Genomic DNA, 24,270 nt, shown 5'->3' on the forward strand with positions numbered 1-24,270 from the left:
ATTTTCACTTCTCAGTGCTTGTGACACACTCACACTGCCTCACATGTGCAAAATAAAGACACAAACACACACCAAAAACAGGAACAACCACTTAAATCTCACACCCGTCACACCAACACCATCACCACCACCACTACTGCCAGCAGGCACACACACACACACACACACACACACACACACACACACACACACACACACACACACACACACACACACACACACACACACACACACACACCAAACAAAGGACCTTTCTGTGGAGTCTGTTTAATGACACCCGTCCCCTGCTCTATTTCGGGAGGTCGACTATTCCTGGCGCATCATTTATGTCATTAGCAGACATTATCGCTATTATACGCTTTGTGTCTCTACAACTTAACAACTGCATTGTTCTGCACCTGTGTGTGTCTGTTTGTGTGAGTGTGTGTGTGGAAAGGACGTGCTGATGTCCCTGTTGCTCTGTAGTCTTTCTGGCCTTGGCAGAGTTACGGTAAACACTCCTAAGCTTAGGCGGTAGAGGCCTAGCTCTTTGCTCATGCTATTCTTTTACTATCATTTCAATATATTGCAAGAAAAAAAGCCAACAACATAATTACATAGCCTATTAAATGGGCACTAGTTTCTGTGTTGCCCGCAGCATAATAGCTAACAAGCTAGCATTAACATTAGTTACTCCCACCATACGTTTAGTAGGGGAAGTTGGAAAGACTATTCAGATGTTTGGGGGATAACCTACAACATCATTTTAAGAAACACAGTGTTTGAAAAGTGAAAACAGGGACAACTCCAAGACCGGACAACGCCGAGGTAGCGACCTGTCAATCACAAGGTGGCCGCACCCTAAAGCATTTCCTGCTTTGTGGTCTATTTTACTCTAAATTGGACCATCATTTACCAAATCAACATCATGCTGTATTGAACACTTGAAACTAGCGGTTGAGACCATAAACTCATGTTTACAATGTTTACTGAAGTATTAAATCAAGTGAAAAGTAGAGTCACTTTCTCATAGACTTCTATAGAGGAGTTGCCCCCACCTCCGTATTGGCTTCCGAGGTTGCCGCCTGAGTTTAATCATCGCAAAGACATAAAGCCAAGAAGTTTCCGTATGAGTGTATTATCGGTAGCTCACTTTGAACATTACACTATGGACTGACATTCCGGATGGAGTCTGATAATGAAGAAGATTCTAATTTAAACTCAAAATGTGCGAGACTTGTGTTTAGCAAAGGTTTACAATGAGCGACAAACTTTTCAGGGAAAGTTTACATTACAAGAACATTTTCGCCGGGAACCACAGAACCACACAATACATTCTCCCTCCTGGTTGTGTTGTCAATCAAATCTCATTGTGCACCTCTACTAACATCACAGAAATAATCTTTTTTGTTTCATGATCATCTGTCGGCCCCACCTCCTGAACCTTTGAGTTCCCTTAAAGCTACTTCAAAGAACTTTTGATTTTGTGTTGCCCCCCCGTGGACAAAAGTGGTAGTGTTTCCCTTCAGAAAACCTCTCATCTTACTGCAGCAGTGTCTGACTGTGTCTGTTCCGCTCAGTCCTGGTTCTGGTTCTCCTGTGCCTCCCTTCCCTACCGCCTGGGTCTCCAGCAGCGTAATGTCAGTGATGGCTGCCAGCAGCAAGGTGAAGCTCTGCTCCTGACTGGAAGTATCTGTAATATTTTCTTTTGAATTCATTAGGGACACAGGCAACAGGCTTTTGAATATAATCTATGTATTCTTATTAGCATATGCATTTTGTATGTACACCTTATTTTTAAAACCAGACGTAGGCACATGTGTATCCTATCGCTAACTTCACCAAGTGAATTGTGATTTTAAAATAACGATATAAAAAAATAAAAAGTGAAACAGTTAGGGCTTCCGTAGAATAACATTTAGACTGTTCTTTACCAGTTCACAGTTCATCACAGTAACTTTAAATGAATACAAAAATCACACACTGCATCACATTACCTGCATTATTACACCAAATGCAAATACTTCATGTGTTGCGCATTGATTTATAAACATTCTTTCCGCAACTTGAAATTGTGAAACTTTGCACAATTTCCGGTCTCCAAAAGAATTTGAGATAAATATCTGTGGGTTTTCAACAATGTTCAGTCACACAATATAAGCTTTTATCAATTGAACCACTACTGGGTTGCTTTTAAAACATAAGGAATAACTTACAGTAGGGTCAAGCTAAATAACACAAATACGACGTGGCAACCTGGCACCATCTCTAATCCCATCAGGCTTTGTGTCGGTCACAATAAAGTATGACCGCTGTCGTGTGAAAGCCCTGTTACTCCGGTCTTGCTGATTTTCAAGTTTGCTCTTCGTGTAAAGGATTACATGCTCATCCATGCGTCAAAAAAGGTCCCTGAACTCTCAAGAGGCTTTAAACAAAACGTTGAAACCCACTGGAGAGGATCCGCAGACATTTTTTCAGTCTGGTCAAACTTATTTATGAACGGATATCGACAAAAGGATTGTCAAGTCCTTTAAAAGCCGTAGCTGGCCTGATGATATGGATTGTGGGAGAAAATTCAAGAAATCACAGACACACACATTTGGTGCGTGTCTGCTGATGTCGGCCAATCATTCACACTAAATGAGGCACTCAAGGTTTGAGATATGACCCTCGACATAAATCAGCTGAGGCTGAGCGGCCGGAGCCGAGTGTAAGTCGACTGTAAGTCTGAACCTAAAAACGTACTGCAACCCATTTAAAATGGCACTCTGATAATTTAGAGGTGGATTCGGTTGCAACTTCACCGTGATGGTCTGTCAAGGAAAACTACTTTGAAAAACGTGGAGGGTGTTTGTTTGAATGGGTGCATGATCGTTAGCGTGTATGGAGAGATGCCAAACCCAAAGATTCCTCCGAGCCAGTAAGACCAACGGCATGACCATCTCACACTGGTTTATGGTTTTTCTTGCAGAAATCAAATACTGAAAACAGAGGGATCAACACAGCGGGGAAGAGCGAGTTTATTCAGCGATTACATCACCGACATTGTCAGTAAGTTTCACATAAAAGACAAGAAAAGGCAAATAAACACAATAAGAGAAACATTTTGTATGGGCATACAAAAAATCAGCTTCATCTGACCCGAGACATTGCAACAGCACCCGGAGACAAACACACAGTGTTGCAACCTTCCACAGCTGTCTGGGTGTTCCGTGCATCCGATGTCCCGGATGACCAAAGCCTTGAAGCTCATAATGTGCGTACCAGATTCATGTCTTTTGTGTGATTCCGTGCGTCTGATTCTCAAAGACTCACATATTTCAGCGGCTGAAATTTCGGGGTAAAAAATGAGCTCAGAGAATCAGCTTGAACCCATTCAGTGTTGTTGAAAGGATCGGCGTCGACCTAGAGACCTTCAGCAACCATGACAGCAATCTGGACGAGGACGGCTGCACTGTAGCCCTGCTGTTCCTGTTCGGGCTCAGCTGCTGCCGTCAAATCAACCCCCCAACAATGAGGACATCGTGCACTACCAGCATCCTGCGCCGGCTGATAAGTCGCAACATCCAGCCTTTCTTTTTGAAGGATTTACTCAATCGGTGATCTGCTGTGAGGTGTAGCACCATTACTACTTCGGACCCCTCTGTACATTGATTTAATACCGCATGGCTGTGAAGTTGACGTTCCGCTCTAACAATGATTGATGCACTGCTCTCCCTAATGTTTGAAGTTTCCACCTATCCGCCAATGGAGAGAATGCCATCCATTAGCCCTTAAATAGGATGTTCTGATAAATGTTTCAGACATGACCTGCTGCAACTTCTCAAAATATGTGGGCAAGGCACACATGCATGACCACTTCAAAGCTACAGGACATGCACCTCTCCTCCTATGGCATGGACTAAATCATGAGTCGTTATCCACATAGTTGAGGGGAAGAAATATGTTTGGGGATACAGCTGGACTGTGTTCGGCTTTCAGTACCCATAAAGTCCTGGCAGAGGGACCATCTCTGAGGCGGAAAACCACAGGAACATTGTTACATCAGACTGCTGGAATTAAAAGCAGTATTGTCAATTCTGCTGAACTGTAACTGGACCGTGTTGGCCTATCAACAAGCAGGCCGGCATTCAACCGCCACTGAAAAGCATGTGTCGGCACATTCTCTGAGGACGGATTACATTCCAGTCCTTGACAGCGTGTGGGGCTGACGGGTCGAGACTACACATGGGCTGTATGTACATGATGCTTTTCCTCGCCTCATCCATGGTCGAACAGCGCTAGTGTACACATGGACTCGTCTGTCACCCAATATTGGGAAGCGTTGTACCAAGACGATGATGAGCATTGGTGCCCAGAGAGCAGGGATTACATCCTGAGAGAAACAGGTTGGTACATGTGGTATTATTGGATACACTGGTTTAGATCTGCCCAGGGTGAACGCGGAAAATGTTTTTTGCGTTCCAACTGTAATCACGTGTCATCTTTTGTCCAATGCTGAGTGGGGATAGATCAGCTGTTGCCGTACTGCCCCACTTTCTTGGGGACCAATGAAACATTGGCGGGTATATTTTTCCCAGAGAAGCTGTGTCCTGTTTGGTTGGTTGTTCATACCCTGATGTAGTCTGTAGCATGGCAGTTACAATGGCAATGCTCTTAAAGGAACAGTGTGTCGGATTTGGGGGGATTTATTGGTAGAAATGTAATATAATATAACTCTGTTTTCACTAGTGTGTAATCACCTGAAATGAAGAATTGTTGTGTTTTCGTTATCGAGAGACAGCCTTTCATGTTTACGTTACCTAAAGGCCAGCGTAGTTCGCTGACACACTTGGAAAAGGGGGGGTGAGCCGAGGGGAATTCAGATGGATACAATTTGCAGCCTCACTGCTAGACGACACTAAATCTCACTGCTCCTTTAATCTTGCACTTACAAGTACACTCGAGCTTGTATGCTTGTATGCTTGTATGCTTGTTCGGCGTGTAACCAAGCAGATGACATTAGTTTGGCTCGTGTCTTGCAGCACTATTGACATCCCTTTGCCTGCTTTGCAGCTGGGAAAGTTGGAGAGTCTCACAGAGAGCTAACCAAATACACAGCTACACACTATGCTGTTGTTTCAGTGTTGGCACAATTATTAAAGATTAAAGATTAAACAATCCCTTATTAGTCCCGCAGTGGGGAAACTTCATCTCTGCATTTGACCCATCCCTAGTATACTGTATATCCGTAATTTATGATCAAATACACTCTTTCTATTTCAACACCAATTATAATTCTGACTTGATTATTGATTTGCCAATTACTAAATGTAGACTCTCACTTGGACATTCTTGACTCAATTTTCTCAACATTTCTTTTCAACAGGACAAAGGGAGTCATCACACAGGTACAAACTATTCCTCTCTCAAGAGCACATTTTAAGAACAAACTTAGGAAGACATTGATGAATGATGGTATACCCTCAAATAACTGTGACATTTAGAGCAATCCAGCAATGGAATGATAAGTCCACCAATCCCTCCCGTTCATCCATTTTCTTCAGGGGTTCGGGGCTACGATGACAGGGAAGCTCTCTGTCGTGACAAAGGGGCCGACTGTAGCTCACTGGGTAGAGAGGGTTGTCCGGTAACCGCAAGGTCGGCGGCTCGATCCTTGGTTACTACTGTGTTGAAGTGTCCCTGAGCAAGACACTGAACCCCTAACTGCTCCCCGGGCGCCTGTCATGGGCAGCCCACTGCTCCCTATATATATATAAATCAAATTTTCATTCTAGAGAAGAGATTTATAAGAATTGTAAATCGATTGGATTATTATGAACCAACTAATGCACTATTTATTACATATTACATGCTTTGGGAAAAGGTATATTCAGAACAAGGAATTAAAAGTGTTGTTCACTTTGCAAATTTTAGTTTTTAAAAATAAGGTGGTAAACACACAAAACTGAAGCATTATTTTGTATGAAATGTAACGTTTTTGTTTCTGTTTTTTTTGTAAACCAAGTTCAGGGTTAAGGCCTATTTGGTAAGTATTTTAAGCTTAAACTTCAGCCAATACCTTTCCAGCATGCTTTGTTTTTTTTCTATTATTTTGAAGCCTGATTTGTAACATCGGGTGAAACCACAAGGAACTGGACTCAAAAGCATGAAGACAGTGAGATCCAAAACACACAGTGTTTTCTCCCCAGAAACAGGTACGGTACATGTGGACTCCAGTAACACTTAAAGCTATCCAAATACGCTGGGCAGACGCACAATCTAAATACACAAAGAAAAGGTTTAAATCACACTTGGAATACTTGAGGAAACACGGCTGGAACGCCAACAAAGGAAAACCAAAAGGACCTGGCACGGACAACGAGGAGCAAACAATGAAAGGAAGGTGATAACGAGGGACAGGTGAAAACAATCAGGGCGGGGCCGATGATCCCACAGCCAAGAAACACACACAAGCAGCAAGTGAAGCATCCGAGGAAATATGAACTTAAAAAACTGGAAACAAGGAAAACACAACCTCTGACATTATTGTTATATATTCATTGTTTTTGTGCATCGTTTTTTGAAAACTCCACGAAACTCAACGAAAAAAGAAAAAGAGAAAAAACTTCTGCAGGAACCTCGTAGATTCTGTTGTCTAACGCGTTATGACTACTGTTAAGTGCTTCACTATAATGACACAGTGCTACAAGCAGATTATAACACATTATGAGTATGTTTTCAAGGCGTTATGGACATGGGCATAGAATGCGTTAACGAAATGTCCTCTTCTGAACTTTTGGTGAATGAAGCCCATGTACTTGGCAGCGGGCAGAAGGACACAGTGGGGAGCATAGCAGAGGAAGGTTTTGCATGCACGGAGCTCAGGATGTGTGGGAATTATTTGGGTAGGTGCCAACAAAGGACTGTTGGAATGTATCTTTTGGTGTGCACATGTAAGCATCCATTTCTGTGATTGATTGGGGTTGAGTTTGGTTCCGTCCACTCTTTCAAATAAGGAAAACATATATATAGATATATATGTATTTTTACGATCCAGTGCATGTAATATTAATGATTATTTGGATTATTTTCTTCAAAGGCTTGTGAATATGTTGCACGTGAATGGTGAGGTGTATACCAGGAAACCACAATTTAGGATAATGGAATAATGTTGGAAATAATCCTTCACGTGGTATGGAGCAAGGGCGACATCTGGTAACGATCTGTCTCCAGGCTCAGTCTGCAATACATTAAAGGTGCAACGAGTAATGATCGGACACCTGCTCCACAGAAATAGGGGGCAGCATTCCACCTCTACCACTGGGTCCATACAATATGAATTTACAGGAATCAGTTATTACCAAAAAATCCAACTGATGACTTCCAGTAGCTGCTAGCTTCCCTTGTGGCGTCAGACTATAGTTTACGTAAGCTGACTTTGTGTTTACTGTGCTACCAAACCGGGTGCTATATGGTTCGTGTACGCTTTGAGGTTTGTGTACACCTTGACAGTTTGTTTATTGGATTAATTACAAAGTTAAATGAGAAATCAACCTGCACCTTCATCTCGTCCTCCCCACAGGAGACGACCCCGCTGGTCAGAGAGAAGTCAGCACTTGGCAGCTTTGGGAGAATGATGCCCGGACAGAAAGTTTGCTGATTCGGCGGGATCGAGGCGAGGGTGCGAGTCATTGATCCTATGAACAAGCTATCAAAACGCACCCGTCCATGGATGTATTGTAGATAAGCCCTTGGTGCAGCCCTACTTCTTCGTTCTCTGGACTGAGGGCGGACTAAATGTTACAATGACCCAGTATCACCTCAGAGGAACAAACACAATTGATAATTGCTAGTTGCTTTTTTTTTTTACGATTTAGACTAAAACTCCAGATCTTAAACGATGCACCTTAGATTTATGCTCTGCTCTTCTTCAAACGTGGTGGCTATAAACACAAAGAGCACCGAAGAGAACTGTCTAACACTGTCTCAACTTAATGGAGGATATGTCAGATGGCATATCCATACCTTCCTCCTCGCACAATCTAGTCCTGTAGCGTAAAGCACATGCAGTTGATATTCAGGTCATGACAACAAGGGCCCCTGTTCTTGGTATATGTTTTACTAACACGTACCAAGAGGGCCTCCTTGTACATGAAGGTATGAAAGCAGTCCGCTCTAGGAACCACGAGGACACCAAGATTCTGATGACTGTGTACGGTTCTCATGCACGTACGCACACGCATCACAGCCATCACTCTTTCCACACTTTTACGGGGTAATTAAAAAAAACAGGTTCAGCTTTGATGGATGCTGTCGGCGCTGCTGCTGTGCAGTGAGTGATACGGGGGAGAAAGAGACCTCACATTGTCTGGAGGTTTTCTTTCTTTGGGGGTTGTTTGACATGTCTCGCCCCTGAGCAGATAACCCTCCGCACTTCAACAATTCCCACCCGTCCTGCCGGGTTCTACCCTGGGAACAGGAACCGTGACTCCCGGCTGACATCAACAACTTGGGGGAACCTGCTGCACACATCCGGTTTAGTATTGGCCGAGCGGCATTTGCGAGGAGCACAATGTTAGTGTCATGGCAAAGGTTTTGTTTCTTTTTTTCCCCTGTTTAGCAACAATATGAAGGTAAAAGACAGCTCGTGTCAGAGTCCGGATAGGTGGGTACTTCCTCTATTCCCCTGTGCAGGAAACTGCTGATATGCCAAGTCAGCAGTATGGGGTGGATGCAGGGAGATAAATTCAAGGGCTTGAGGGTGTTTTTTTTGTTCAGTTGTTTGCAGATTGAATATGTTGCAAAACCGTATAAAACTAAATGAAATATCTGTTTTTCATACATTTAGGCTCATGTGTTCTGCCGCAGCGTTGGTGCATAGTCACATTTTATTACTCTTCATGTATCTCTCACATGCTGAGTGTTTGTGCGTTGAACGCTGTCGACACACAGATACCATTGTCTGACCGACGATCTGTTCATTCTTCAGCGCTTACCCGAAGAGTCAAAAGGTCAACGGCTGCTGACAAAGAGGGAGCGGGAATCTGAAAAGGCGAGGCTGAGATAGACGGAGAAAGAAGGACAGACTGGAAATGGACGAGGCTCTAAAGTGAAACAGACATTGCTATGTCATCCATACTCCATGGTGCAGGTGCTGTAAGTCCTTTGCTGTATTCCCTCGACCGAAGAGTTCACGCTGATCCGCATCTGACAAACCACCCTCATGTGCTTTCCATTTTTGATATTGTGCTTCCAGCTTGAGAAAACCCAGAAACCTGAATGCCGCGGGTGCCAGCTGGGCTTTTTCTGTCCTTCCATTTTCGTCTGTCAGCGCCTGCTGAGCGATTTCAGGGTCTGGAACATTTTAAGTATGTTCTCTATAACGGAACCCTGCTGAGGCGGCTTCTTCCAAGATGATTTACTTGATGGACCGTCATTATAAATCTCAAACACTGATATTGAGTTATAACAGTGTTTTGGAGATGAGAGTAGACTATTAATACGAATAACATCTTGCGTATTGGAATATGAATTACCGGGAACGGCATTCATTTCTTCCCTGAAAAGGAAATTCCAGCATTTTTTAACCTGGGTCATAACTTAATAATGAATTGGGTCAATCGTTCAGCATTAGCCTCTTGAAACTTTCCAAACAAACTTCAATTTGACACCAAAAGCCTCTCTCCTTGACCATGGCCTGTAGGTCTGTGTGGCTGCTGCTTGTACTTTGTGTCCTCTCCCTGGTAGGCGGAGATTGTTTTAGTGCGACCGGGTGCATCTGGCCAGTCCATCCAGAAATATCAGCAGGCCCCATTTCTTCCCTCTCTCCATTGTTGGCTCTCTCCTCATCGCACCACATGTTTTCTTTCTTTATTTTTCACCATACAAGACTGTGCCTTCACACTGACCTACTGACCAATTCATACATTTAGTTCATGTAGTTTGTTGTAATTTATATGTCTTTCCGCTTCCTTTAGATTTAGCTCCAAATCTTCTATTGTTAGCTACACACACATCGACAGTGACCGCTTCAAATGTTGTTCCGAGGGGCTCCTTTCATTGTTTTCTTTGGAGTGTTTCAAATGATTTGGCCCAATATGCATTGTTTTGCCAGGGTGGTGATTCCTTCTTGTATTGCGGTAGTGCTATCAAACTGTGAAATCCAACGGCTGGACTCCCATTAATCCCTTGTGACAAGTATAAATCTGTATGAAAAATATAGGATTTTCCTTTTTAGTGGCTAGTGTGTGAGAAACATTGTTTTTTTTAAAACTTTTTCTGCCCTCCCTAGGAAGGTCAGAGCATGAGACCGGCTATCAAAGCATGCACATAGAGGAGGACAGATGTCTCGCTCAAGGACATTTTCAGCAGATGTTTGCAGACAAAGATGCGTTCAAGTCGCTCTCTCCTCTAGTTGAAAGGTCACCCTGGTGTATACAAATGTGTGTGTGTGTGTGTGTGTGTGTGTGTGTGGGTGTGTGTGTGTGTGTGTGGTCACTCCTGAGGAATGTTGAGTATTCGTCCTCTCCAAGTGTCGTTTGTCTGCCATGGCTTCTAGTGTGTTTGCGGTGTGTGTCTGTGTGTGCGCAAATCTCCGGGTCATTCATTCAACCGCGGGGCTCACCGTCCGTCTCATGTGTCCAATCTCTGGGGACGCAAAGCTGCCGGTTGTCATTCGCTGCATCTGCTGCAAAGGTATTGAACAGTGACTGAATATTTTATACCACAAACAATTAGGTTGGAGGAAAGACAGGAAAGAAGGAAGTCTGATTTAGAATGAACATGATTTCACATTCACTCAAACGCTGTGCCAGAAATGTAATCAGAACATCCATATTTGCACAAACTGATGTTGAACAGCGTCGAGGTTCAGGCTCCGAGCTCGAGAACCGTCTGCTACGATTGAAGCTCTTTGGTCACGTCGGTCTCAAATCCACCTGACGGGATTTTAGGTCAGCAAGGCACAGAGGAGAAACTGCGGCTGTTAGGAAATCTGGCACCTTGGCTGCAGGCGCAACATCCTGTCAGAATTTATGTTCTCGCTTCTCAACAAGGATGCTGTGGTGGCGTTCTGGCTGTGCTCACAAACACAGCTGGACATCTGCTTTAGATTTCTCTTTCCTCCGCTCCACTGACTGGTGCTCTTAAAAAAAAACACTGTGCACCATCATCACCATCATCAGTGACAGAAGAGGAGGAGCAGGAGGCTTAAAACATTTGAGTTGGGTGTTCCCGTGCCATATTTCACACAAATGTCTGGAGAAAATGTGTTTCTGTGGTCCTCACAAGCCGAAGTATGTTAGTTGTGCGACATTAATTACACCCCTAAATGTCTAAAGTGGAAGAGACGATCTTGTTGAGCAGCTCTTCTTCCCCGCTCAATGCTAAATCGAGTTTTACTGCAGAACTGAGTTAAGGGGCAACTTTTCTGAAACAAGATATCATCAAACTTTCAGACTCAGTGGCTCCACTGTTAATTACTGAACTTGTGCTGTACAAACCTGTGTGGACAACCGGGACGAGTTTATTCTAAAATGATTTGTTCAGATACATTAAATGTCAAAAGTGACCTCTGTTTCGGTGTTGACCTGATAAATAACGGCAGTGGGATGAGAGGTGAGGTTATCAGTTAATTAGGGGAAATTAGTGTGTATGAAAGGCTCGTATTGATGAGTATTTGGCGTCAGCGCGGGGCACATGAGGGGCCGCGCCAACATCATGATTTGGGCCCTCTTACTCTGGGGGAGGCTGCCTGTTCACTCGCCGGGGACAACAAGCGGCCCATTGTGTGCGTCTTGAGAGCATGATTGTGTGTGTCTTTGTGATGCTGCAAGTGGAGGGCTGAGGACGGCCCTGATGGGGAGACTGTGACCAGGTGTCATGTGATGAGTGCAAGCGAACACAATGGCCACTTGAATGGCAAAGTAAACAACATTAAGCCCCGTCGGTATCTTCACCTGACCCCTCACCCACCCACCCAGTCACACATGCCTTCTACAGCTCTGGAATGACGCGGAGCTTCAGGCCTGCCGTGTTTGTTTCCTTTAAATCCCACTGAGCATGTAGGACCCCACCCTTCCAAAAAACAGGATTACCCACCTATCACTGAAATCTGTTAAAGGCTTCTTTAGGGTGATAATATATTAATAACAACCCTATGTATGTAAATCATCATTGTGCACACTTTGCTTTTGCTTTAAGGTTTCATTGATGCCGATGATGACGACAATACTTATTATATTATTAGAAGGTTTCAACAATGTTGGGCTGTATAAGAGGATTCTTTTCTCCTTATTTCTTACATTTGAGCTCTAGAGCTCAGATTTTCTGAGAAATAAACACCCAGCGGTCTTTGACCAATCCTACACGGTCATTTAACAACGCTGCTGTTCTGGAGGTTTTTAAAGACTTCTGACGATCTGGAGGGACAAGAAATGTCTCTTGCTCAATAAAAAAGTAGGTTTTTATGTTGTGACTTTGCTAATCCCAGCAGCCGAAAATTACACATGTTCTTGCTATTTTTGTGAAAAAACATTAAAACGTTATTTTGTATGAAAATATTAAATATTGGAAAATAACGCAGCTCGGTCAGTGCTCATTGGCATCTGACACACATATGTGTATGGTAGGAAACATTGCAACCAATGTAGTATAAAGAGCAAGATAGTCCACCCAGGGTGAAACAAACACAGGACTTTCATCCAGGCAACCTATGTTCATGTCCCAAGTGAAATGAAAAAAAATAAACCTTGACATTTTGTTATGTGAGTCGTTAGTCAGCAGAGATGGGGACTCGAGTCTGCGACTTGGACTCGAGTCGCACTTTAATCCCCACACACAGTGACTGATTTACTGAAGTCAATGAACAGCGTTATTTGAGGCATTGGTGTGAGAATGTGTTGGTCGTTCTCCCGACACGCTTTGGAAAGGAGGGGGAAGCGGAGGGGTAGTCAGTTGGTTGCCATCTGCAACTTCACCACTTGATGACACTATATCTTACACACTGGTCCTTTAAGCGTGGACATATACGGCTGCTATCTTTGTTTGGATCAACAGCAAAAAAGCTGAACCTGGGAAGTATAAAGCCTTATTTATTGTGCAGCAGACTCTTTTTTGTGTGTCATTTTTAGGATCCTGGATATATCTCCAGATCAGCGGTTGGCAAACAACCTTATGGAGATTTCAAAGATTACAGGACAATTGTTTTCCAGAAAATTGGACGCTTAGTCCCGCGTAATCTAATTTGAATGCAATGGTATCAGATGAGAAGCACAAAGCTGGAGTTTGTATTGACTGTCACACCGACAGGATTAAAGACTGTTCATTGTAAGATTACATTACAGTACAGTCATTTAGCAGACGCTTTTATCCAAAGCGACTTACAATTCAGATTCTATCTTGTTTTGCCGTGACGCTCTCACGAAAGAGGACTTTAGGAGCCCCAAGTGTAAAACAAACTAAACTAGTTCCAGTTTTATTCCAGACTCCATAAATCCTGTCAGCAGTAAACGCAGCAGAGACGGACATTTTTTAAAGAGTTGAGGGCTCCTTACCAATGTCTGAGGACAGTATGACTAAGTTGTATTGTGGATGTTTTTAATTTTCATCTTAAGTTGGTTCCATCTCAATTTGTATTTTTTGATGTCATTATGTTGTGTTTTCTTCTCTGCAGAGTGACTTGCCATGAGCTGTTCAACAAGCAATGAATTCATTATATTGACTTAAATTGAATTCAAGGGAACATTAGCCTACTTCATAGTGTGTGTAAGTCATCTTCCGTTTCCAGCTTTATACTGCCGTTAACCTCGCGCTGACGGGGATGCAAAACATTGTGCGGTTATTACACTCTGGTTATCAGACTTTTTAATCTTTAAGCAATACCAACTTGAGACATGAGGCAAACTGGAAGACATTATATGACATCTTCAGTTACTTTAGGTAACATTCAGGCAGACAGTATGACCTTTCTTGCATTAATTCAATTGCTGGTAAATTCAATTCAAAATCTCAATGAAATTATCCTGGCTAAATAATGGTAAACAAATAAAATAAATAATAATCTTTAACCGCATTTTGTCGGTTTTTGTGCTGCATATTGCTGCTCTCAGGTTAAAACTATGTATGTCTTTTTTTTTGTGAGTGCTATATTTTCAGGTAAACTGGATTAAAAGCTTCATTAAAAGGTTCAAAGTAGTCCACTAATGCCTTTGGCTACTAAAAGCATGAAAAGACCCATTCAACTGTGTAACAAATTCATTCATTCATCTTTAAACAATCTGTTTTTATCTTTCATGAAAACTTTACATTTTGGAAAATACGGTTTTGGTTGGACGATGATGAATCAGCGGATAATTCATTGAAATCAAACTCACAAGAATTGTGTTTCAGTGTTTATCATTTTTAGCTGGGTCTGATTTTCCACCATGTGGTGGGCGGGTTTCAGAGCCAAACCTCAGGGTTACTCCCTCAGGAGTCAATATTTGTTGACAGTGGTCTATTTGGTCTGGATAAACCGTGACAGCCTGCTTAGACACTGTGCATATGTTAAGTTCTTAACCAATTCATCATGGGACAAGAAGAGCCTTCAAACAGCCCGATACGCGTCACTGCAGGCGATGAAGAATGCGTAGTGAACCTGACTGGGAGGCTAGCTGGGCTATTACCAGAATGACCCAGTTTCACTGCATGTCACTGGACTTGTTACAGTTTGTCGGGGAATTCCGTATCACCTCTTCCCCCGAGCTTTAATTTCCATCCTCGCTGCTTCAGTAAACTTTTATATCCTCTTCATTTCACCTCATTGATTTCCAAAGACGTTTTCTGTCTCTGCTGTGAGCCGCAAAGCGAATGTTTCTTTTGACCCCGAACAAAGAGCTTTCTGTTTGAACGATCGTTCCCAAATTCAACTTTTATCTCTCTTTTTATTTTATTTTTAAGAGGTTGATTTGGGCTTATCAGACTAGCTACATACATTGTGTAGAGCTTCAACGTTTTATGCAAATTACCATAAAGTTTATATTCACCTCTCCAGGGGAGTCTCGTCCATTGCGTTTTGTACTACAAGATGGTTGAGAGTTGAGAGTTGGCAGGATGGTTGAGAAGAGGAATGACAGCTCTGTGGCCGACTGTGGCTGCCGTTAATAACAGCAGTGACCGCAGGAGACAGTGTGCTGTATTAACAGCTTTAAATGGTTATAAATATTGCATTTAGTTATGAAGACATTTCTGCACATGAAGGGAGAGTTTATCATCAGCCAGACACAGGTTTAGCAGGCAAGCAAAGTTGATTTAGATGTATTTTGTTTTATTCACAGTAAAACAATAAAAATAGAATCAAACAAATCAAACAAAGATCAGAACACTGGATAAAATATACAAGACACGAGTGAAAACATAAAATTCCCCGTGCTACTTAAAAAGCCTTTCCCGACAGATGGGTTTTTAACTGCTTTTTGAAAGAGTGTGTAAAAAAGATTATTGGGAGACTATTCCAAAGTTTAGAGCCCACTGGAAAGCACAACGTCCTTGAGTCTTAATCCAATGTGTCCGAGGTAGACTAAGAAGACTTTAACTGCAGAAAATGATTTGCTCTCCAGTTCCGTATAGAAATGTCATGAGGCTCGTCGGGTTTCAATGAAAAATACAACTGGATGTCATTAACGTACAAATGTTGCTTAAACTACTGATAATCTCCCCGATAGTGGCAGCAAGTGTGTGGAGATTTAGGATTTAGCTTGTGGATGAGAATGTGGTGGTCAACAGCATCAAACCCCCCCTGTGCAGTTCCAGTATTCAAACACGTTGCTTTTCTACAACCTTTGGCAGGGAGGGGTCCACGTTTGGTCTTTTCAACACCGGTTGAACAATATAGCCTGTTTAAACTAACTTACTGTGGAAGCATCTTTGAGGTCAAAAGCCTTTCAACACAGACAGGTACGACATTAAGTGGGCTTGAGTAGGTTTCATTTGTCCCAACAAACAATATCATCTATGGACACAGGACAGAAGAAGGCATAGATGGATGGATGGGATTGGATTGGAAGAGGGTGAGATGTTTGCCCTGACATTTACTACATTATTGATGAATTAAGAGTTACAGAAGTCAATGTTTGAGAGACAAGCAGAGTTTACAGCATCAAACTTTAGGATTTCTCTTGTTGGAAGATATTAGATTTGTGAAATAAGAAGATCTCTCAGCCCTCACCACCTCATTAAGACGTATTAGTTCTCTGAGATGCAGTCTGTGCTCTTCGAGCTACGTGGCTTTCCACAATCCTTCTGTCGGGTGCATCTCATACGGCACCAAGGCTGTAAAACTATACTATCAAATTAACTTGGTGGTCACTGACACATAAATCCTATAGGAGCCAGCAAGTGTCACGGGGTGGGGTGGTGGACCCAAATACAGACGCAGACCAGGGAGTACGAGAGTGGAAGGGTCTATTTCAGGAAGGACACAAAGGGGAATCCAGGGACGAGAGGGCGATGGTGGAAACCAGGCAGGACGGGGCAGGGCAGGCAGACTGGGGAACCGGGAGGATGAACCAAACTACGGGCACAGGAAGACAATGGTGAAACAATGAAAAAAAACACTTCTGAAGTAAACAGAGCGGCCGAGAACAGGCAAACTACCACCGAGGTTGAAACAACGATCTGGAGAAGAGTGGATGAAGAACCGGGGTAGATATACTGTTGAGTGATGAGTTGATGGAAGGCAGCTGGGTTGACAGCAAGTTCAATATCTATACCATGTGTAGAAACAAGGTCAAGAGTCTTATGGAGCTAAATCCAGGTCAAAAGTTTTGTTCATTTGAAAAGGACCTTAATGTATTGTTACATATTGTCAAATAACGACAGATAAAGGCTAAACTACCGCGGCTCCTCTCACACACACGGCAGCTGAGCTAGCAGCAGGAAGTGCCTCTACTAGCTGCCTTATGCTGTCACTCATGATGACACGCCCCTCTCAGTTGATACCACGCCCCCCACGCTAGATCAGGGTCAAAAGTCTGAACTGAAAAAAAAGATCTGAAAGTGAAAAAAAGATTTCAAACCGACAAAAAAAAGATTTCAAACCGAAAAAAAAAAGATTTGAATCTGGAAACATAAGAACTCAAATATGTGAAAGTGAAAAACGAAAAAAAAAAATTTATTCAAAATAATTCCAGAACTGAATCAAAATTATATTCAACCCAAAAAAAAAATTTCATTCACTTCTTTTTTATTTTGAATACATTGCTGTATTTTTCAATGTTCAAGACCACAACTTGAACTTTCAGGTTCAGATTTTTTTTTCAAATGAACAAAACTTTTGACCTGGATTTAGCTCCATAGAGTCTGACCACCTGTGTGTGTGTGTGTAGGGCCAGATACGTGTTTTTTTTAATCGATGGACTCGTGAGATTGAGAAATTCAGAGGCCGTGTCACACAGTGTCATCAATCTCCAACCATTAAGGCTTTGTCCAGCTTTCTAACAGATGATGAAAAGAGTCTGTGAGATGTGATAGAAAGGAGCCGATTGGCTCTGGTCATCAATCATTTTAAATACAATACATGGGATTTAGACAGCCGACTCTGGATATGTGCAAGAACAGAAATTACCTTTTGTGCAGAGAAACATATGCTATAGATTATTTCTAGGATTCACAGCGCTGTCTTCCTTCTTTCAAAATCTTAATGTGTATCTATGGTATAAAACATGTGCTTTCTTGACCCCCCCCCCCCCGGTTAAATAATGACATGTCAAACTGAAAAAAATATATAGTACTGAAAGAAATAAAGAACAAGACTTGCATTTTAAAAATGCAATCATTCTGAAGCTTCGTTTGTTCTGAGACAAACAGCAGATTTTTAAAAACTTTTTTCAACAACTGCCAGAAGGCTTCACAGGATTTGGAGAACTGATTGCGGGATAATATTTTAGAAGTCAAGCAAACTGAGGGGCCTTTCTCTCTGTGTGTGCGTCACAGCGCGGACCAAAAATACACCGGTGGCTGAAATTACGTCCAGCGGAATACACAATGACTGTCGTGGACTCTGTTGCAGCGTTCACATAGCTTCCTGTTAGAGGCAGAGAGGGAGTACGTTTGGGATAAAACAAAAAGGGGCTGGCGTGTTTGGCGACACACAATGTGACAGAGTGGGCAGTCGGAAAGTATTCTTTTTTAATGTGCAGTGAAGGAATGATTGAGTGGCATCTGAGTGATAGCCTGGCATAGCTCGACCCGTGCTGCTCTAAAAGCTCCAGACTGCTATCAACTCATCAGTGAGCTGTTTCTCTGCCTCACTCTCCTCCAACATGAACTCAACAGCGACCGTAACACATCAGCTTGGCCTTTAACCAAAGAACTTACATTCTGCATGTGGCTTTTCATGTTGGTTGAGTGGTTATTATTACACACACACAGCAGTAGGCGTCATGTGATGTCAGTGAGCTGCTTTGTACCTGAGGACAACATCCAGACAAACGATCTAATGATGGAGATTCTGCTCTCTTGAGCAGACATTTGGGATTCATGCTGTGTACACATGCCAATTCCAGGCCTCACTATAGGGACTTCTGGTTCGGCTTTCCTTCTACCTTCCAGCAGTCATCAGTGAGGTGGACGGCCATGTCTGTGTGGCAAATCAAGTTTGGTTGCGTCAAAACTTCAGGTTTGTAGTGGAGCCGTGAACTGTGACAAGCGTGAAGAAACAGGCAATTTTCTGCCGTTTTCTGCAATTTTCCCACGTCCCACGTTTCCTTTTGGGAGGAATTTTCTTTCTATTTGCGTCGGTTATAAGACCATGATAATAACTGGAGACTTGAACTGTATTCATGTTTAAAGCTGCGCTAATCCATATTTAAAGGTGGATGACTATATATATGCTGAGGGAAGAAATAGTTAATTCCTCTCCATTAAGCCCTTCAGAGATTCTTTTAGCACTTTTCAGCTCTTTATTTTAGTTTTATGATCCAAAACTTTAATGTTTTGATTTACTCTTAATAGCGTCGTTTTTCAGTCAAAGCAGGCAGCTGTTCTCAGTGAAAAAACCCACTTAACCCACCTGCCCAGCCCCAAACAGCAGAGTGGGGGGTTTCTGGCACAACTTCACCTACTTACCTTGGGAAAATGTACATGGAGGACAAATCTCCAGCAACACTTGTAGAATAAAACAACTTTATCGTCAGATTCAGGGTCTGGGTCAAAGGCAGACACATTGGGACATTTCTGCCAGCTGTTGATGGAGACCAAACAGATCTGAAAGGACAATGAATAATGGACATAGATTAATTGGCACGCTAGTAATGTGACTCTGAACAAATGCTAATGCTGCGTCAGCTGGATGTACAAATAGGCAGCTGTTTCCGATACGTTCGCTATATTGTTCTTCTTTACAAGGTGATTGTATCCTGTAGTTTACAGCCTGTTGTGCTGCTTTCAAGTATCCAAAAATGTTATTCAAAGAAAGAGTGAACCCCTCCTGATGTATTGTATTAAAGGGGCGCTCGTCATTACATTGCGACATCTTAAGGCCTGATAGGCGCCTTTCAAGGTATTTGCCATTGGGATTCCTATGTATACAGGAAATTCTAATTACCTAAGAAAGGACCCAGGGTAAAAGCAGCGCTCCTGGAGAGCTCTTCTGACTGTTTCCTGTACTCATATGGTGGGCATTAACACATGTTGCAAAGCTGAGTCTGCTCCCCCCCCCGAGGGCGATCAAGTTTTAATCTTATAGCTTCTCCCAAAAAACGAATCAATGCTTCAGCCAAATCACTTTTTGGAGTGCAGCAAACCTGGAGCGCAGATTAAAGAGAGGAAACGTTTTTGCAATGCACTGGGGTGTACCGCTGTCCGCAACCTCTTTAGAAAACAAACGAGGAAGGATTGAGCAGGGTACTTTCCTTACTTCCTGCATGGCGAGTATGTCCGCCGAGCGGTACACAAAAGCTGCAACAACAGGCTCCCGTCTTGGAGATGGTCCAGCTCTGCAGACTGAAACAAACATCTTTTTGTGCAGATGGAGCCGATCATGTGCTCGATATTATCTGTTTATGAAATGGTAATACAGTGGCCCTCTATGTTCTAATCAGCAGGGTCGGCCTCAGCAGTCTGGTTTCTCAGTGTTGTTTTGTATCTCTAATTGACAGGGGAGCTACATGTTGGTCTTGCTTTTTTGATTTGCTGTATAGAAAGATGCTCTTAAATGTAGCATGTTTTTTTTTTGTATAGCTTCAGCTAATGCATTTAATACTGACAGTTTCAAGACTTTTTGCACAAATTGAATTCGTCACAGTGCAGCACCACTCCTCCTGCAGTGCTGCTGCTCATTGTGTGTTCTCATCTATGAGAAACCGAGACGAATAATAGAAAAGCAATGAAGAAGATGATCAGCCTCAAGTCATTTGGAGGAGGGCTACAACAACGTGTGTGCCGGTGCGACACCCAGTGGACGGAGTTGGTCACTTCCATCACAGTGAGGGTGTCATGTGATCGTACTGAACTGACGTGCATTGGGTGATTTATTGATGCAGTTACCATACATGAGATGAAACAGTGTTTGCACACGACTGGTTTACAGCAGGATCATTTCAAGCAGAATTCGATTTTTTTTTGTGGAAATATGCTAATTTGCTTTCTTGCTATGATACCAACATCTGCACAGGAAATATGAAACTACAGCCAGTAGCCGGTTGTGTTAGCTTAGCATAAAGATTGGAAACACGTATAAATTCTACGGATTAAACAAATGGTATGCAACGTGTTAATTGGGGAGCCCAGAGGCTTCACTTGTTTACAGTAATTATGCTAAGCTAAGCTACGCCTAGGCAGGCGTGAGTCGGCTGTAATTTCATATTTACCGCCGTTATGAGAGTGGTGCCGTATTTTTCATTTTACTCTTGAGAGCAGAAAAAGCAAATCAAACTACTCTCTTAAAGGTACACGGTTCAGAACATTGTAATTCATCATCATCATCATCAATAGTATAGAAAAGATGCACAGAAATATAAAAAAATCAGAAGCACAAAAAACAACAATTTCGAATCCAAATTGAGTAAAAGTAATTCTGATAAGCATGGAAAATCACAATAACTCATTATAAAAAAAAGGTTACAGTCATGACAACATTAACATTTCTACAAAAATGCTAAAAAATAACAACGATAGAAGAATAACGAGAATAATAGTCACGGTCTATAGTAGTCAACACAGCATAGTTTAGCCCTTCTTTCATACGCGGGTTGTGTGATACAAGACTCAATAAAAAAACATATTACAAAAGTATCTACAATACATTCATACATTTTTATACTGTGATTTCATATTTGTAATTTCACGGTTTGAGTAACTTTTGGGACACAATAGGCTAATTTTCACTGCCATAATGGTAATACAGAACAACATCACTACAATATTGAACACACATTCTTTGGAATAATAAATGAGACTGAGACTTGCTACTTAGATGTTTAAATACTCTCTTCATGAGTAAACCAGCCCTTACAAGTAAAACTCCTTCCCTGAGTGTGCAGGGGAACACAAGCCATCCTGAGCTCCTTGAAGGAATACTACACCCACTAGATGAACATTTGTATATCAGTTACGGTCCCGTGTTACCTTGAATTTCTGAAGAAATCTTGTTTTTTCTCGCAAAAAATCAAAAAAGTCTTGTTGAATTGAGGTAAATGGGGGGGGGGGCGGCTTTGACGACATCAAAACTATATCCAAACATCTGTTTACAAACTGTCACGCATATCGTGCCGTACCATTAAATTCTCATTTAACCAGTCGTATTCTCCTTTCACTGTAGAGGCATGCGAGGAACAAAATTTTCTTAGAGAATTAAAGGCAACACGGGGCGAGTAAGTGACGTACAAATGGTACTGTTGTGGGTGAAGTGTTCCTTCAAACAAATCCAGAGAAGCTCGTTTGTCTGGTGCAAATTAACTGGCCTTCAGCTGGTCGTTCTCCCCAGAGACTGTGACGGTTTTTTTTCTGGTTATGCGGCTCAGGGTGCTGCCCTTCATTGCGACGCGCAGGGAGGACAAGCGATTGCGGAAACCCTCTCCCGAGAAAAAATAAAGCAGCGGATCGAAGCACGAATTGGAAGCGGCCAGGCAGAGCGTCACCACGACCGACTTCTGCATGGCCACCTGCTCTGAGCAGGGGGTGTCCGTCCGCGACAGGAAGTGCAGGTGGATGGTGCGCTGCACGTGGTATGGCATGAAGCAGATCAGGAAGGTCAGCAGGACGATGACGATCATGCGGATGGCTTTGGTGCTCGTGCCATGTTGGCGTCGAGCGGAGTTGGTGCGGGACAGCAAGGCGCGGACTATGCCGGCGTAGCAGATCAGGATGACCAGGAAAGGAAGGGCGAAGCCCACCACCAGGGACAAATAGTTCAGCATGACCAGTCTATTCACATCGCCACCATTAGTCTTCGGAGGCTCGAAGCACTTGGTTTTATTTGTGATGGGGTCGGTGCGCTGGCCCGACATCAGGAAGGGCGAGGATGAAAGGCAGATGAACACCCAGACACACGCGCACACCAGGCGAGCGCGGTTCTCCGTCGCCAGCCGCATGTTCTGCACGGGGAAGACGATGGCCAGGAAGCGTGTGACGGACATGGCCGCCATGAAGTATATGCTGCAGTAGAGGTTTACATAGAGGGCGTAGGAGCTGACGCGGCAGAGGAAATCGCCTTGGTTCCACTGGCCCTTGTTGACATAGTAAAGAACTCTCAGCGGCAGCGTCATGACGCACAGCAGGTCGGACACAGCCAGGTTCAGCATGTAGATGTGGAAAGGTGAGCTCTGGCGGTACGTTCTGATCAGCACCACCAGGGCGAAGCCGTTGCCGACCAGGCCCAGCACGGTGATGAGGGAGTAGGACGTGGAGTAAACCTGGTTACGGAAGTCGTCGATGTGCGGACACTCGGTAGAGTTACTCTCGAGGTTGCCTGTCAGATTTGACTCCATTTTAGGTCACACCTGCAGCTGCAGAGACACAGAGGAAAGGCATGGTGATGTGTGCAAAAGAGTGAAGGTTAGAAACCATAAAGACAAGAAAAAAACACACTGGCTGCTGCTGAGTGTGGTGACGTTAATGCGGGAGATTGTTGTCAGCGATAGTCTCTGCATTCTGCTGATGAGAGAGAAACGCAGAAAGTAGATACGCATCTTAGACCTTTGGGTGGCAAAGGTCCTGTCTTTTTTTCTGGGTGAAAAAAAGACAAATGTGCAGAACAATTTTTTTTGCAACCAACTTCTATTTATCTGCACATCAGGTGATGAACTTGCATGCTCGTTACATTAACTTGCAGCCTCAATTGAAAGTGCATGAGGCAATTTACGCAAACCTTTTACTCTCTGCGATTAATAATTGAAAATGCACCCCGTGAATCAGAATGTCATGCACGTTGCTGTACACTTCTTTATCCGTGTAGCTCTGTATTGGACTGTTTGTGTAGTGAGTAACATATATCAATATTATTCATTTACGCTTCACTGCCTGTTTGCACCATCTGTCCTGTTTGTCTTTTGACAGACAAACAAGCGTGTCTGCAAGCTGAAAATGTGCTCAAATACTGGATGTGAAAAGTCACATTATATCTACACACGGTAATAATCTGTCAGTTACTTCCCCCTGAACAAAAGTAAGAACCAAACCAAGTCTTCCTTCCTTACCGTCTGAATTCCTTGCCTGGTGTCGGAGCGTTGCAGCCAGTCTGTTGATCTTGTCTCTCGGTCTGCTCTGCCTCGTCTGCCAGATGTCGTATCAGCAGTGGGAGGACACTGCAGCAGGTGGCTGCTTCGTCGAAGCCTCAGTGGCTGAGGAGCTTTTCATTTTGCCTGTGTCTTCGACTCTCCTCCACCGATGACATCATCGACCACGCGCGGGGCACGCATTTACAGTAAATGAAGAAAAAAAAGAACCAAAGGGTGAAAAAGAAAAGAGACGTGCACTTAACACTGAAAGTTGTGCTCTTGTTAGTTGGTTGCTCTGACTTTGAATTTACATTTGATACATGTTGTCACAAGGACACAAACACAATAAAGCCCAATAGCCTATTTACATCGTGGACATCACTAATCCGATCCAATTTAAACATTTGCCTGAATCCACCCACGTCACACTCTGACCGTCAACTTTACAGCCGCCCACAGACCTGTGTCTGTCCTGAACATATGTAATCTGCTTCATTATGGATCATATCATATTTCTGCCTCATTTCCTTGTATTAGCTTGTCGAACCTGTTCCACTGTAACTGCGTATTCCTTCTGACAGGACTTATAACATGCATGAACACCCGTGTCATTCAG

General features: G+C 43.1%; 1 protein-coding gene across 1 annotated transcript; it reads right to left on the reverse strand.

Moving 5' to 3' along the window:
• Positions 1-20,456: 20,456 nt before the first annotated feature.
• Positions 20,457-23,693, reverse strand: cysltr1 (cysteinyl leukotriene receptor 1). The gene is made up of 2 exons (XM_079167088.1): positions 23,634-23,693; positions 20,457-22,943 (listed from the first exon to the last, which is right to left on the reverse strand). Exon 2 carries the CDS (start codon positions 22,923-22,925, stop codon positions 21,891-21,893), a length of 1,035 nt encoding a protein of 344 aa, XP_079023214.1. The 5' UTR covers positions 22,926-22,943; positions 23,634-23,693; the 3' UTR covers positions 20,457-21,890.
• Positions 23,694-24,270: the final 577 nt, after the last annotated feature.

Source organism: Pholis gunnellus (genome assembly GCF_910591455.1).
Source record: "Pholis gunnellus genome assembly, chromosome: 10".
Taxonomy (NCBI): Eukaryota; Metazoa; Chordata; class Actinopteri; order Perciformes; family Pholidae; genus Pholis; species Pholis gunnellus.